This window comes from Mixophyes fleayi, chromosome 1, assembly GCF_038048845.1.
Source record: "Mixophyes fleayi isolate aMixFle1 chromosome 1, aMixFle1.hap1, whole genome shotgun sequence".
Classification (NCBI taxonomy): Eukaryota; Metazoa; Chordata; class Amphibia; order Anura; family Limnodynastidae; genus Mixophyes; species Mixophyes fleayi.
In genome coordinates, this window is record NC_134402.1 from 306419959 (window position 1) to 306437251 (window position 17293).

The following is a 17293-nucleotide window of genomic DNA, read 5'->3' on the forward strand; positions in this document are numbered from 1 at the left end:
GTGGGTTTCCTCCGGGTGCTCCGGTTTCCTCCCACACTCCAAAAACATACTGGTAGGTTAATTGGCTGTTATCAAAAAATTTACCCTAGTCTCTGTCTGTCTCCCTCTTTGTCTTTCTGTATGTGAGTGTGTGCATATATTAGGGAATTTAGACTGTAAGCCCCAATGGGGCAGGGACTGATGTGAATGAGTTCTATGTACAGCGCTGCGTAATTAGTGGCGCTATATAAATAAATGATGATGATATTACATAGATCCCAATTCAAATAATAATCATTTCATTAACTTGATTGTTTTTCTACTATATTTGTTTTCAACATAAGTCCCCTTCTCTACTGTAGTTGTGAGAGGAAACACATGGCTGCATGAAAACAAAGTTATCAGCACCTGCTGCTATAGATCATATCTACACATTCCCTTTAGTGCCTTACAGAGCTTGCATTGAATATATGTTCACTAAAACAAAACTGTGTATTATCTATACGCAGCAGTTTTCTGGTTCAGCTCAAGTTCAGCTAGCAGAGCAGGCTTTTGAAATGCTTACAGTATGAGCAGCTGTTGACAAATATGTCCAAAATGTTTTGCAGAACTATATCTGGAGTAGAGTATAAAAAGCTAAACCATATATGATAGTTAGTATAAATGTGCGGAGTCTTGCCTGGTAGAAAATACACAAAGCATAGACCCAAATCAGATGCCAAGTCTAACATGCAGAGCTATATCCAATGCCACGTCTAATATTGTCATATTGCAGTCACTGTCCAAATGCAAACATGTATGGTCCCAAGCAGATGTTGGTTGTGATTGGCAGTAGCATGTCCCCATACACGTTGGAATTTGTGGCCAATTAAGTCTAAAATGACCCAACAACATAAATGCATACTTGCCAACTCTCCCGCATTGTCCGGGAGACTCCCGCATTTTGCGAGAGTCTCCCGGACGAGTGTGGCAATCTCCCTGATGGGAAGGGGGAAAAATTTAGTTTAAACGCCGCGATTCACCCGGAATCGCGGCGTTTAGCCCCGCCCCCACTGTAAAATGACGCGATTTGCGTCATTCCGTCACGGGGGCGGGGCCAAAATGACGCGATTTCGCAGCCCCGCCCCCTGCACGCCCACGTCCCAGCCGGCATCTCCCGGAAGAAAAAAAAAAAATGTTGGCAAGTATGCATAAATGGTTGTCTCAGTTGTGTGAGAATGTTAGTGGTAGCTCTTTTATATAAGCCAATTATATTTTTAGGTTTAGTGGTCGCTGAAGTTAGGATTTCAAAGCAAAATTCCTCAAGCAATAAAAAAAACAAAAAAAAAAACATACTACAAAGTATATTAACCCTAAGAATAAATATATTAAACTTTTACATAAGTAGTTGTAAACGTTTCTAAAAACTTTGATAAGCACTTCTAATTATTAAACATTACCTTGGTAATAGTAGTGGATGATAAACTAGTAAAAAAAAAGTTCAAGATTAACATAGCAATAATATATTGACCTTAAAAAAGTAAGCTACAAACTGTATAAAAGAAGATTGGTCTGTTGGTTGCCATGACATCTAAGTATACTCAATACAAAAGAAAAGTAAGGTACACAGAGCCTTGAAAGTTGAAAAAAGAAAAAATTGTAGGTGATAACTGTAGTAAGAAAAACATTAGACATCCATTATTGAAAAATTGCACAATTTTGGAATCATTCAAATATACAGGGAGTAGATGCAAACATCATATAGGTAGCAGAGGTAGCACACAGTTAACCAAGGACTATACTCAACACAACAGAAAGTAAAGGGCACATTTTCTAAATTTATCTAGATAAAGTAAATATTAAAGTATTTATAATTTCTTCAGATACTCATTAAAATATCTAAAATTACTATTTAGCCTGACTTAAGTTTCAAGTGATTAATGGTGAAAACTGAGCTTGACAGCACATTTTCCACCCCTAAAGAAACAGAAGCAAAGTGGTGTTAGCCTTGCATATGGGAATAAATTGCTAATGAGTGATATATGAACACAGATCAGCACTGCTAGCCGACATATCCACAGGCAGCAGAGGTATCAGAAATGGAGCAGGGGGATCCTGTAGGAGCTGACTTTTAGACTGAGCAGCAAGGTGATTCTCAGTTGCTTGTCGCACCGACTCAGACGCTACAACTTGCTCTATCTGCAGGAAGAAAAAGGAAATTATCATTGTTCAAGTATGACACATAGAAAAGACAAACTAGATAGAGGTAAGTAAATGAGTGGCATTATCTTTCAATTATTTATTTTACAGACAAGTTACGCTTGTAAAAAAGTTAAACACTAGTCTCACCCTTGCTGTGATCAGTTTGTCTGTAGCAGAGTCACAATCTGAGATCTCTTCCCCAAAACACAAGGTAACGTGGTAATTAGGAGGCATTCCTCCTTCTGTTCTGTATATTTCCAGCTCTGATGAAAATACAGAATTAAGTAGTTATATAAGAAAACATTTAAAAATAAAATACTCCCTCTATGATCAGAACATATTGTCTGAATGTTCATGTAGGCCTTTAACCACAAAAGATAGAAGAGTCTCTTGCATGCTAGGTTGCATAAAGTATTCACTAACTATACATATCTTCATTGCATGTTACCTTTACTTCTAATGTCTCTCCTAGAGACTATTCTTCCTTTCTCTCAAATTTAAACAGGTATGAATCGCACAGGGCAGGTCCTAAGATCTTGGTGACACATTGTGGTATAGTAATAATTATATATAAGTATTTCAGAGAAACTTATTCATTGTCACTCAAAATTGGTGCACTCACACAGGGTAATCAGTATATATAGAAAACAGGAGAGAAAGAACCTGTGCTACAAGGCACTCTAAGGACTCATGAAATTATTTAAAATTATATTTTTATTAAATATTTATTAAAAGGAAACTTTATTGTATCATTGTAATATGCCCTTAGTCGGGCTATATCTCATTAGCGAAATATTAAAATAAATAACTAAATAAAGTGAAAAAATAATAAATAATATAACTCAAATCAAAAGGTGCAATAAAATAGCAGATAACTGCTAATCTGTGCTACTGTCTCAAAAATCCTTATGTAATCTGTATATGCTTGCACATGGAAGTCATACAATGAATAGGGTGTACATATGAGGATGAGATTCAAATATGGACTCAATTTATATAATAGCCAGAATCTGGCATGTAGGTTGCTATATGAGACCAAATGTCTATTAATGACCAATGTCTCATATACTAGACTTTGAAATTAAGAGCAGTACAGAAAACCTTCGGTACTTGTTTAACTGGGTAACTGTTAGTTATAGTGAAGTTACAAATCATCTATACCAAGTAGTGTTAAGGCAATCTGAGTGGGTTCTTAAGTCTGAAACTAGGCTATCTTATATGCACTGTTTCGAATATTCAATAGTATAAAGTTTAAATATAGAGCTCTGAAAAGCGATCAATATCAATTCTGATCCCTAGAATGGCTCATTACTCTCATATTAAGGAGTTTGTAATTCCCCCTCTATAAATAGTAAACTTCCCTAATCGCGATCAGTCATAAGAGACAGTAGCGCAGAAACATCGACGCGCGTTTCGCTACTGAGCTTAGTCAAAGGCAAGCCGAGGCATCCAATAGAACTGCTATTTATGTTATTTAAGGTCCCACCTCTTACAACGTCAGCCTTAGCGACGTTGTAGCAACAGTATTCACATGGGCATTGATTGACAGAAAGAAAGACCAATCATAGGAGGCGGACTCAGCCTCTCATGACGTATACCTTCATTGTGTAAGTGGTAACTATAGTTACCTTGTAAGACGTGGATTGTTGTTAAATCATCTTTAAAAGAATATGGCAACATGTAAAGTATGGCGAAGTTTGTTTAAAACAAACAATCCATAATATTATCAGATGTTAAGGGGGAAACAAGTGTATCTTACATTTTCCCATATGCGGAAAACCTGTGATTAATTTACAAAGTGGCCGATTGTATCTATTGATTAATTTCATGACTATTAAATTAAATAGTGGATAAAGAGTATACCAATAGTCATGTTTTAAAAATAAATAAAATACAAACACAACAAAATGTATTAATAGCAGAAATCAAGCCCCACCTCTCATGACATATATCTTTATTGCGTGTGTGGTAACTATGGTTACCTGGAGATAAGTGGATTATGTTGATATTAAGTCATTGGACATATATATCTCATGACTATCTGTCAATAGGTGGATAAGGAATGTGTCAGTAGTCACACTGTATAAAATAAAGCACACACAGGAAAGCATATACACATTACATAGATGTATGTTACAAGTAGTAGGGCACAAACAGAGAGGTATATATAGATACAACTAGTAAAAGTATATACCTATAATGGTGCATTATAATTAGTGCACCTTATGTACGGAAGACAAATCAGATAATTTATATATAATTATATGTAGTTGTCAGATGTAGGGTACATATAAAATAATGTTAATAAATGACACAATGCTTTGATGATTGCTTTGACATACTTGTGTATAATTTTAATCGTCATAAGTTAATAAGTGAAGATTAATTTGATCAATTTAAAAAAAATCTTGTCAAAAACGTGAGAGGTGAAAATTATATGGTGAAAAAATAAAAATAAAATTATTAGTGTTTAACTCAGTTAAATAATACCTTGTATTTATGTGATTCAGTTTATTAATATTTAACACTTATTCTTAAAATGTTATTAACAGTTTATTATTGAGTCCAAAGAACAACTAATTGTTACATTCTAATATAACATGTTATTTTTTATTAAATGATAATATTAAATTGTAGTGAGTAAGTGAAGTGAACAAACTAAGGATGTGCAAAAAGTTGTGTTGGTTATAAACAATGTAAGAGCTGGATAAAATGCAAAACAAATTTGTGACCAGCTGTAACAAACAAAATGTGTGGAAATAATTGAAGTTAAATTATCAATATAGTAGTGATTCTACTGTGTACTCAACATCATAATTGCTCCAGGTATTTTGGTACATGATTAAATAAAGTGCAGCAATTCACTACTGGTGTCCCTATTAATTTCATAGTGTATACTGATTACAAATATACCATACAGTTGTTGTGATCATTGAGACCATTAGGGGTTAAACTATTCATAAGGAAAATCTTTTTAGTTTCCCTTTTAAGTCATTTGTTTTGAAGATCACCTCCCCTAAGGCCCAGTGTGACCTGTTCAATGGCAAAGGCTTGAAGTAATTTTGGATCAGAGTTGTGGTATTTCAAAAAATGTCTTGCGGCTGTTGTAAGTGGTTTGTAATTCTCTTAATCTCTCTTTGCTCTTTTTATATGTCCCGTATGTTCTAAAACCCTAACTTTAAATGGCCTGCTAGTCATGCCTATATAGTAAAGATTACAAGGACATATTAAGCAATAGATGACGTTCGGTGATATACAATTCAAAAATTGTTTGATTTTCCACGCTTTTGAATACCGATCAATATATTCATTGACTTGCTTCATGTATGGACATGCACTACATAAGCCACATTTGAAAAAAAACCCTTGGTTTACTGTGGTCTGGTTTGTCTGAGGTAAGTACACTATGAACAAGACGATCCTTCAGGTTTTTTGATCTCCGCCAGGTTATGGAAATTTTGTCCCCCACGATCTTCTTTAGGTCCTCATCCGACTGCAGTATGTTCAGATGTTTTTGAAAGATAGTAGAAATTTGTCTCATTCACTTATATATCTCATTCCTTATCCACCTATTGACAGATAGTCATGAGATATATAAGTGGATATATATGGCCAGACTGTATATTAAACAGCCTCTCTTTGCACATATAAATGATACAAAGATAAAAAAAATTCTTCAAATATCCGATTATATTACGGATTGAGTGTTCAAATAAATTTTGTAATACTTTACCTGTTGCTATATATGTCCAATGACTTAATATCAACATAATCCACTTTTCTCCAGGTAACCATAGTTACCACACACGCAATAAAGATATATGTCATGAGAGGTGGGGATGATTTCTGCTATTAATACATTTTGCTGTGTTTGTATTTTATTTATTTTTAAAACATGACTATTGGTATACTCTTTATCCACTATTTAATTTAATAGTCATGAAATTAATCAATACATACAATTGGCCACTTTGTAAATTAATCACAGGTTTTCCGCATATGTGAAAATGTAAGATACACTTGTTTCCCCCTTAACATCTGATAATATTATGAATTGTTTGTTTTAAACAAACTTCGCCATACTTTACCTGTTGCCATATTCTTTTAAAGATGATTTAACAACAATCCACGTCTTACAAGGTAACTATAGTTACCACTTACACAATGAAGGTATACGTCATGAGAGGCGGAGTCCGCCTCCTATGATTGGTCTTTCTTTCTGTCAATCAATGCCCATGTGAATACTGTTGCTACAACATCGCTAAGGCTGATGTTGTAAGAGGCGGGACCTTAAATAACATAAATAGCAGTTCTATTGGATGCCTCGGCTTACCTTTGACTAAGCTCAGTAGCGAAACGCGCATCGGCGTTTCTGCGCTACTGTCTCTTATGACTGATCGCCATTAGGGAAGTTTACTATTTATAGAAGAGGAATTAGTTAGGTAGGGAATTACAAACTCCTTATTATGAGAGTAATGAGCCATTCTAGGGATCAGAATTGATATTGATCGCTTTTCAGGGCTCTATATTTAAACTTTATACTACTGAATATTCGAAACAGTGCATATAAGATAGCCTAGTTTCAGACTTAAGAACCCACTCAGATTGCCTTAACACTACTTGGTATAGATGATTTGTAACTTCACTATAACTAACAGTTACCCAGTTAAACAAGTACCGAAGGTTTTCTGTACTGCTCTTAATTTCAAAGTCTAGTATATGAGACATTGGTCATTAATAGACATTTGGTCTCATATAGCAACCTACATGCCAGATTCTGGCTATTATATAAATTGAGTCCATATTTGAATCTGATCCTCATATGTACACCCTATTCATTGTATGACTTCCATGTGCAAGCATATACAGATTACATAAGGATTTTTGAGACAGTAGCACAGATTAGCAGTTATCTGCTATTTTATTGCACCTTTTGATTTGAGTTATATTATTTATTATTTTTTCACTTTATTTAGTTATTTATTTTAATATTTCGCTAATGAGATATAGCTCGACTAAGGGCATATTACAATGATACAATAAAGTTTCCTTTTAATAAAAATATAATTTTAAATAATTTCATGAGTCCTTACAGTGCCTTGTAGCACAGGTTCTTTCTCTCCTGGTTTCTCTCAAATTTATCAGCATCCAAGTTTTTCCTGGGTTCTCATTTGGTGGGCCAAATATCATTATAACACATATCACAATATCATAAAATTAAGTCTACAGAGTTTCTCAGGAATGACAAAAGCCCAAAGAGCCCTAACCTTTATGATACTAAATGCACTTACCTCTCAGGAACTTCTTGGCATCAAATAATTGTACATATGCATCTCTTTCTAGTTTGTTAATCTCTCCTTCATTATCCACACATGGCCCAGTCCAGAAAATGCGTCCTGAACATGATTTCTGGCGCTGAGCAAAGATTCCATTCGAGGTACTGGCCAACATGACCCCAGCTTGAAGGAATTTCAGAAGGTCCGATGTTTTCGTGCGTGTGTCTTCAGCAAGCCTATCATCCGGGATGGGAAGAAGCACGTGTTCCATTCCACTAACCAAGTGTGCAGGAGGAACCCTAGCTGACAATTTGCATTCCCCACTACGGACCAAGCACTGTGATACCTCAATGCCACTATATATCACTGTAACTTGCAAGTCTGAAATGGGAGACAGAGAATATTTACATATAGAAAAAGCATATGGTGAGAAAGCTCATACATAGGTACAAAAGAGCCCCAGGCGTGTTAGTTTGTCCTTCAACCACAAAAGTCAGAGGGAGCATCTCTAAAAATGGTCACTCAACACAAACACATTACACTGATATTCTCCAAAACTGAAAATCATGTATATTTTATACAAGTTAACCCGTGCATGATACTCATGCATTCTAGTCAAATCAAGCTACTTAAAAAGGTTCTTGTCATGCATTTGGACCTACCCCAGGCCTCCTTAGGGGAAGAGCATTAGTTCCCGACGCAAGCGGCCTTTTTAATGTGTGTTCATGAGGTAAAATTACCTCACGAAAATGAGTTTGACCCCTCAACTCGTAAATTTAGCCTTTACTACCCCTCCCATGGGGGGAAGGGGGGATGATGGAAGTTAACTGACTTCCCTATTCTAATTTTTTTGTCAAATAATGTCAGTATACCAAATTTCAGGTCAATTGGATGAGCCCTTTCTGAGAAAATAGTTTTTTACACACACACACACACACACACACACACTAATGCACGCCTCTACACATGTGTGTTCATGAGGTAAAATTACCTCACGAAAATGAGTTTGAGCCCTACCAAATTTCAGCCCTTTTTGAATTTTTTTTCCCACACACACTAAGAATTTAGTAGGTCAGTGTATAACTCTGCCCAGCAGGTGGTGCTGCAACTTGGTTTTTTTTTCCCACACACAGAGGCCACTAAGCATTTATATATTAGATATCAGATGGCTTCTGAATTCATGTGGCTTTTTTTTTTTTTTTTTTAAACCTATCAGATAGGAATTCTGGCATATGAAAATGTAGACTATGGGCCTGATTCATTAAGGTACTTAAATTAAGAAGTTTCTTATTTCAGTCTCCTGGACAAAATTATGTTACAATGCAAGTGAAAAAAATTAGTTTTCTGTTTTGCACATAAGTTAAATACTGACTGTTTTTTCATGTAGCACACAAATACTTGATAGCTTCTATGTACACTGAAATTTAAAGTTGATATTTGTGTGCTACATGAAAAAACAGTCAGTATTTAACTTATGTGCAAAACAGAAAACTAATTTTCACCCCTTGCATTGTAACATGGTTTTGTCCAGGAGACTTAAATAAGAAACTTCTTAATTTAAGTACCTTAATGAATCAGGCCCTATATTCTTGAAGCTTAGTTTTATCATCTCAAAACTGTACCTTATCCACTGAAATGTAAGACATACCTAGCATGCAGTAGTTACTATATTTAGTGCATCCAGTTAAGTACAATGTAACTGAGTGCATAGAAAGCTCTAATAACAAACACACTGTGAACAACGCTGGCCGCACTGCAGGTATAATGCAAGTGTTTTATCTAGTGTGGATGAGCCCTAAAACCTTTTGGATTCTAGCTTGTCCGATTAGATCCAGTATTCTAGAACATTTTATTCTAGAGTACTGGAGCGAGTAGTAGAGGGAGTGCTAAAGTATTCTTGGTAGTTCTTATGTATCCATATCTACAGTGAGCAATATTGTTAATGTAAAAGGTGAGAGACATTTGCTTACATGCAGCAAACTGTAAAAAAGTTACCTGTATGTGTGATGTGTGAAGGTACTGTTGGAGGAGCTGTAGAGGGAAAGATAACATAAAAAGTTAATGACGATAAGAGCAAATTGGTTTCTATCTGCCCTTGGATTCCATACTAAATTACTCACAGAGTTGGTTTTCAAAGTTTTCCCAATATATTCTTAGCTAATACAAACACCTTTTGTTATATAAACACGTTGTTTAAATAGAGCAGTTGGTTGGACAAGCTGCAGTAGCTGTCCAATCAATTACCTTCAATATCCTGCTTGAGTGCTGCACACATTTCTAATTCACCAGGATGTTAAGCATGAAGAACACAGATTCTATATACAGTATTATTTTTTATTATTATTACCATTTATTTATATAGTGCCACTAATTCTGCAGCTCTGTACAGAGAACTCACTCGCATCAGTCCCTGCCCCATTGGGGCTTACTGTCTAAATTCCCTAAAACACACAGACACACACACACACACACAGACTAGGGTCAATTTGATAGCAGCAAATTAACCTATCAGTAAGTTTTTGGGAGTGTGGGAGGAAACCGGAGCACCTGGAGGAAACCCATTCAAACACGGGGAGAACATACAAACTCCTCACAGATAAGGCCATGGATGGGAATTGATACTAATGAGCCCAGTGCTGTAAGGAAGAAGCGCTAACAACTTAGCCACCGTGCTGCCCAGTACTTTCCCTACACCCACTCACCCTCTCTTTAAAACACCACCTGGTATATCACCTTAACAAATATGCATTAAAAGTATGAATTTCATTCAAGTTCATTCACTGATGCGCTACATTTGGCCTGTTTTCTAAGATATTGACAGAAAGAGCACATTATACAGAACTTTCCAATGATTATACTATCCAGGTATTAGATGTCAGGATACTAGCAGTGTACACCTAAACATATATATATATATAACAAATATTCCACATCTGAAAATGGGAATGTATTAGGCTAGTTTCATGAGGTACAAAATGCAGGTATTTTGTAAATTACGCATGCGCTGTCGGTGTGTGAGTTACATAGCAGAACCCCAATGTGTGTGGCAACTCAAGTCGGCACGTACACAGTGGGGAGAACCGCCAGGGGTGATGACATCAACACCTCTGGACACACACAACATCCACATGTGTGGTGAATCACCACACACACTTTGCTGCTGGGGAGGCTGGTAGTTTCCGGGTCTGGACTATAAAAGCCAGACCCGGGACTCCCCCTCGCTCTCTCTCTGCCTGCCCCTGGACAAGGAGCACTGTCCTACACTACACTATACTAGGGAGACACACTACACTACAGAAAATATATATTATACCACACTACACTACAGAAAATATATATTATATAGGGATACACTGCAGAAACCATGACCATAGAGAGAAACCATGTACACAATAATTTTTCACATCATGTTAGTATAACTGCTTTAGATGACTCCTAGGGGTAAATGTATCAAGCTACGAGATTTCAGCGGGTTTGAAAATTGTAAATGTTGCCTATAGCAACCATAATAGGCAGAAACAAGAGAAAAAGAAGTTCTGATATAGAGGCTCTATTATTATTATTAATACCAGTATAAATACTCTCATATAATCTGTAAATCTACATGTTAAAATTACTTTTATTGTTATAACAATTAAAATGATTCCTATTTGTATGCCTTCTCCTCATCCATAGGAGGATGGTGGTACAGTTATTATAACTGGTAAAGGACAGTTATGCCTGACAGCAGCTGACTATTTTAAGGTTTCTTCAGCGACTGGTTTTTGAACTGTGTCTCCACCTTCCATTGTATCTCTTTGCTTCACCCATGACGCACCATAGGCAGCTACAGAGAAATGCCATTTATCAAAGACTGCTTTATTATTGGCAGCAGACACTGCTACTGCCTTGTAATGACAACACACACTTTCCCGTCCGGCTGCCTCTATTGTTATTTTGCTTCTTTAGGTAACAGGTGTCAGCCAAACCTCTTAAGCTCATTTGGACCAGGCCATCTTTACCTTTTATGTCATGTTACTATAGCTCATTTGCTTATGCCATGATCTAGTCAGTATACAGCTAATACACCTAACATATGTTAGTTAACACTCTGTTCAATGTGGTGAACGAAGAATATGTAGATGAGATTTAAACCCCCCCCCCTCCCCCCCCCAAAAAAAAAACCCACCTCTTGTGCGCCTGATGTCTGTCTAAACTCGGTTGTTTACCTTGTTGATTACTGTTACCTGGGCCTTTCCTGTAAAGTTGTCCCATGTGGATTAATTATTCTGTAACAATTGTGTAAACTTCTGGAAGGAAGAAGAAGAGAGCTCTCTAGAGAAGACATGACGTCTGAATGCTTTGGAAAGGTTTCTGGATTTATGAACCTTTACATTTGGTACAGAGATGTATAACACCCCAGAAATACTATCTGCACTAATTTGCCTGAATCTGAATGCAAAATGTGGAAAAATCCACCAAATTTTGCGAATCAATGTTTGTGCCTCACCCACATTTTTAAAATGCACATTTTTTGTGGAGTGGAAATGGCTGTGCATCCTACCATAAAAGGAGGGAAAAACACAAATGCCCTATCCCTTTATTTAATTTTAATAATCTCGTTTTTGCAAAGGTCTGGAAAACTAGGAGCACCCTACCCAACTGATCCCATCAGCCATGTTTCGCCGCAAACCGTGCACGTCGGTGGGGAAATAGACACCCACCACACAAATCAGTAGAATCAATTCATCCATCACTAGTTACAGCTACAGCAGTGTTTATTTGCTTATTAGTTGCAGTTTGGTTCCAGATCAAAGAAAATGGTGGTAGCCTCAATGTACTAGTAGACATGTTTCCCAGATCAGTTATAAACACATTGTCACCCTGGAAAACAACAATAAGTACCATACTACATACATTCACAGAACTCAAAAGCAAAACAACAAAAAACATAAATTTAAAGACAACTTGACAATGTGGGTAGTTTTTTTGTTTTTGTTTTTAAATCTGAGTAATCTGAATTTACAGGAATAAATACAAAACTCCTATTACATCCCTGCTATACTGAATTAAAGATGCTACACTTCAGAAGCATCTTTAGCTACACAATGTGCAGACATGGGTGGGGAAACTCAACCAACTTCAAGGTGGCTTGTGTTCTTGTGCATGTGTAATTGAGAGAATGGTGCTCTATAGAGTTCATGGACTTCCAATTGCGCACACAGTAGCTATAGGCAACAGCCATTGATTTCTGTGTGGCATTTATTAAATGTACCGCAAGGTGTTATCACATCAATACTCAGGGCTAGACTGCGCAGGCGGCTTTGGTCACGTGATGTCGGCATATATCAAAAAGCGCTAGTTTTATAACGCATTGTTTCCCATGTGCTCTTTTACACAAGCAATTTTAGTAAATATGTAATGCAACATCAGATAGGCATTAATGCAATTTAAACCCCTTCCATAAACTTCATGTGATCACTCTCCACATAGATATAAAAAGGGCAATTAATTAATGGCTCATTGCAAGAGATATCAGACAATTTTTGTCAGCAAATGCAAGAGTACTCAGGAAGGTTTTTTTGTTTCTTTTGAGTGTTGAGCTCATTAAATCATCCACATAAAATTGCATTAAATCTCACTTCATTTGTTAACAGAGTAATCCAATGACATTTAATGATCAGGACTAAAAATTGCGTATATAACCATAGCCTTAACAGGACACAAAAATCAGGTACATTGAAGGTTATGTTATGACTTACTCAGAGTAGCGATGTGTGTGTTAGGACTGCATGACTCATATTCCGTTTTAGGCTGGAAGTTAGGTATATCTGTGTTGCTTGTGTCACTTCCAACCCCAGAGTCCTCTGGAGAATTAGAGCTGACCTCTGAAGTTTCAACTCGAGACAGTTCCTGAAATAGACAGAATAAAATTCAAAACACAAGAGAAAAAAAAATTATGAAGCAAGCGGAAGAGATTAATTTAATCCTACCAATGTGAAAATTTGAGGCTCCTTTTTTACTTGATCTACTTCATCAGATGAGCTGCTCCGTGAATCTGCAGTGCTCTTTCTCTTCCGGCCTGCTCTCTCAGAAGGTGCGATTGCTGAGGTAAGAATAGAACAAATAAAATCATCATCTCTTATGTCACTGGATGCTTTTTTAAAATGGTGCTATGCTCTTGGACATCTGGGTCTTTGGACTTCACTAATTTTAAGTATGCAGTGCCACAGAGCACTGCGGCCCTTTACAAATCACTAAGCACTATGTGAGCACTGCAGCCAGCAGTGTGTGTTAGACCACTTACCACCAGTCTGACCAGTCCTGGCAGGTGTGGGCAGTAACCTCCAACATAACCTCCTGGCTGGAAAACTCTCTTGAGAGAACACTAAATAATAATAATAATAATGGCAACTTATGGTGTGTTACTCTGTCAAGTCTACCAATGTTCCCTGTGTGCCAGGGTATGTGTTTGAGCCTCAGGCTTTATTAGATTTCTAGTTCTTATGCAAGCGCTCACCTTGTTCTTCAGGCGGAACAATCCTATAAACCTTATAAGGTTCAAATATATCCAGCTGGGACCTCTCTGGGACCTCCTGGAATTCTGGGCTCTTGTTCAGGGCACAACGAAGTCTTGTCTTCCATGTAGCTGCATCCTTCTTTTCTCCAGTTTGGTATTTGTTCTTGTACACAGCCCAAGCCTGGTTGCAAAAGACAAACAAACTATACATCAAAAAGTCATACCATAACATTCCCCTCCACTATTAGGTTGTGAACGGAATTAATTTGCCAGTTCTGCGGTACAAGAATGGCTACATGGAACGGTCCCTGAGGGTCAGGCTAAGGTAGGTAGAAGCTTAGTAAGATTTACTTAGTAGATGCTAGTGCAAAAAAAAAACATTTTCTGACAATCACCATAATATAAAGATACACAAAGTATAATGGGTCACACATAGTGTCACAATTAAAAGGTCAAAATAGCCATAGTAGCTCAAGCACCTTAAAAATGGCAGCATCTTCATCATGGCGGAAATCTTGTTTGCCTGCATGTTTCCATGGGATTCGGAAACTAGTTTTCTGCTCATCATCCCACATGAGTCCAGTAAACTTTGCACTTTCAATCTGTTCCACTAGCCATGGCTTCAGCTTCCGTGTTGGGCGTACACGACGACTAGCCATCTGCAAATCATCACAATATACTACTTTACATCCAGATTTTGCACAACATTGCTTAGATATATAAACTGGGTCAAATTTACAATTGTTTGCCCTTCTAGGTAGCTTTTGGAGTGCTACCACATCCGATACAGCCACATAGCTCCAATTCAACTAGTAAGTAAAATTATCATTCATTACCAATTATTGGGGAAAGTGTGTGTGCTTACTGTAGTGCAGAAGCATGATCAGCCACCAATATTAAATCAGCCATGTCACTCCTGCCACACAAGACCGGACATATATAGTGTAGTATACAAATATGAACTGCCTTTGAATAGTGCTGTGCCAAGTTGGCCTATACTATATTTACAACCCTGAGGACAGAGTTGAGAAACTTCTACATGTAAGGCAATCCCAGGCCTAAGAGCTCAAAGACATCACAATACAGGAAATTGCAAAAAAATAACATTTCTGTAAAATGCTTTGCTGATTTACATAAAATGGACTGCTACAGACTATGACTGTTTTCCCACGACTGGTATTTTAGTTTAAGTAACTGTGGAGCATAGCTTCATACAAAATTTTTTTTTTACAACTATCTATACAGATGTAAATACTCAAGCTTATTCCTGAATAAACATTTCTGCACATACAATGGTTAATAGCCTGCTGCTATATATTATTCTTCTAACTTTAAAATAAATAGGTTAATTATTAAATTTCTTGTTTCCTCTTGAAGTGTCCTCTTGCAGGAATTAAAACACTGAATATGACATAGTCTCTCATCCCTTCTGAGTAAACAGTGCAGAACAAGCCATCTCTTGCATTCACATGAAGTATATAACTATACATCGGAAACTGCAATATCTACCTACCTTACACCTTTATGTCTTGTGGTATTTCCACTTTCGGAATCACTTGTTTTTGTGTTTCTTTTCCCCTCTTCGTCTCCTCTCCGCCCCCAGATTCTCTGTCTCTCGTTTACCTCCTGTTGGTGTTTCCTCCTTTTCCCAGAAATCACGTGACCTGCACACAGCCAAATGCAACTCGCAAGTCTGACACAACAGGCAGCAGCAGCAGCAGCAGCAGACTGCTAGGTTTTACGTCATTCTCTCTCTCTTCTGCTTTGACTAAATAGTTTTATTTTAACTCCCATATATATATTCCCAAAATATTGAGAATATATACTTCCGAGGTTCTGCTCACTGTTAAGATAATTAGTGCAGAAATTAACTCCCAAACTGAATCAGTAGAGGAATACTTATATGTTTAGTTTACTAGTCCCCAGCCATCTCAATGTTACTCCAGAGCAGAGATAAACTTTACTATTTAACTAATGGACCTGTGTAAATCAAAAGGGATTCTGCCCATTCACACTGTGACCAGGGGCTGGCTGGGCAGGGGGGCTTAAGGACCAGTCACATAGTGGGTTACCTTGGGCTGGGCCACTGGGCTATCTGAATTTTCTTTCCTTTACAATGTTCCTAATACATACCTCCCAACATTTGGAGGTCCAATACCGGTACAAAGAAGCCACGCCCTCATCACCGTCCACAATTTCCAATTTGCGCAGAAGCTGTTGAACAGTTCGCGCAGTAGCATTTTTCAGGCACTTCTTGGCCCACTTCTTCCTAGACCACTGGGGAAACTGGCTGCTATGTCCCGGTATCAGAGCGTGCTCTCCGATACCGGGACAAATTGTGAGTCGGGTGAGACAGCGGGACTGTCCACTGAAATGGGGACTGTCCCGCTGTAATCGGGACTCTTGGGAGGTATGCTAATAGGCTGCTGAGCCGAGTCTCGCCCCTCACAGGCTAAAATCTGACAGCCAACCCCTGGCTAAGACTTTTGCTTTAGAGCTAATTGCCCGCAAATTGTTCCATGTGCATAGATACAAAAGGAACATAGTTCCCAATCTACATCTGATCGAGAGATATCAGATGTGAAACAAATGGATGGTAGATGCTACAAGCATTCTCAGTCCGCATTGCATCTGCTCTCTTATTTCCACCAGTGACAGTGTGAAGTCTCAAGGAGTCTAAATTTGTTAATTTAAGGGGGCATGTGGAGAAGTCCGATGGCACACGGGGAGGTCTGTAGGGCATGTAAGGGTCATGTTGGGAGATCTGATGGGCATGTAAAGGGCTTGTGGGGAGGTTTGAGGGGCATGTAGTTGTTCTGGGCACTATTTCTCCACAGTTAACCCCTGCTTCCACCAGCCTCTGCCAGGGAATGTTTGTAGTACAGATCAAGAATGAGTGTAGTGTGGGCCCAGCCTTTTAATTTGTACTGGGCCCCACAATTTCTGATAGCAGCCCTTTGTATGTGTATGATTAAATCTGACAAAATCCAGCCACCTGATTTTCAAACTAGATAGGCCAGTGTATGACCAGTTTAATAGTTTCACAATACCATGGATCTAAAAGTATCAGCTATTTGATCCAATTTACACTGGGTTTTTAAGACTGCCATACCCACTATGATTGAGACAGCCAGTTATTATTACTCTTCAGTCCTCCATAGCAGCCATAATTATGAGTAGATTCCCTTTCCAGTTTAGGTAGAGACAGATTACAAAAACACACTATGTTCCTCCTGTCTAATATGGGTAGGACAGGTAGCGGTTTATTAGTTTTTGTTCTATAGGTAGGGGGCTTACCTTCTCTAAAGTTCTGGATGATGCACCAGTATCTGCTTCAAGCTGATGATAGAGCTGGCTA

The 17293-nt window shown here is 37.7% G+C and overlaps 1 protein-coding gene across 1 annotated transcript; it reads right to left on the reverse strand.

Moving 5' to 3' along the window:
* Positions 1 to 1142: 1142 nt before the first annotated feature.
* IRF9 (interferon regulatory factor 9) lies at positions 1143 to 15597 on the reverse strand. Its single transcript, XM_075211161.1, has 9 exons — positions 15449 to 15597; positions 14415 to 14594; positions 13936 to 14116; positions 13409 to 13521; positions 13178 to 13328; positions 9432 to 9467; positions 7452 to 7817; positions 2308 to 2423; positions 1143 to 2157 (listed from the first exon to the last, which is right to left on the reverse strand). The coding sequence occupies exons 2-9, from the start codon at positions 14592 to 14594 to the stop codon at positions 1987 to 1989; spliced, it is 1314 nt and encodes a 437-aa protein (XP_075067262.1). The 5' UTR covers positions 15449 to 15597; the 3' UTR covers positions 1143 to 1986.
* Positions 15598 to 17293: the final 1696 nt, after the last annotated feature.

Excerpts from the sequence above, each read along its gene's own strand:
- IRF9 (XM_075211161.1), bottom strand. The coding sequence starts at position 14,594 with ATGGCTAGTCGTCGTGTACGCCCAACACGGAAGCTGAAGCCATGGCTA. Across the intron at positions 14,117-14,414 it reads AAGATGCTGCCATTTTTAAG|GCTTGGGCTGTGTACAAGAA; the intron begins GTGCTTGAGCTA and ends TTTTGCAACCAG. Across the intron at positions 13,522-13,935 it reads TGTTCCGCCTGAAGAACAAG|CAATCGCACCTTCTGAGAGA; the intron begins GTGAGCGCTTGC and ends TTCTTACCTCAG.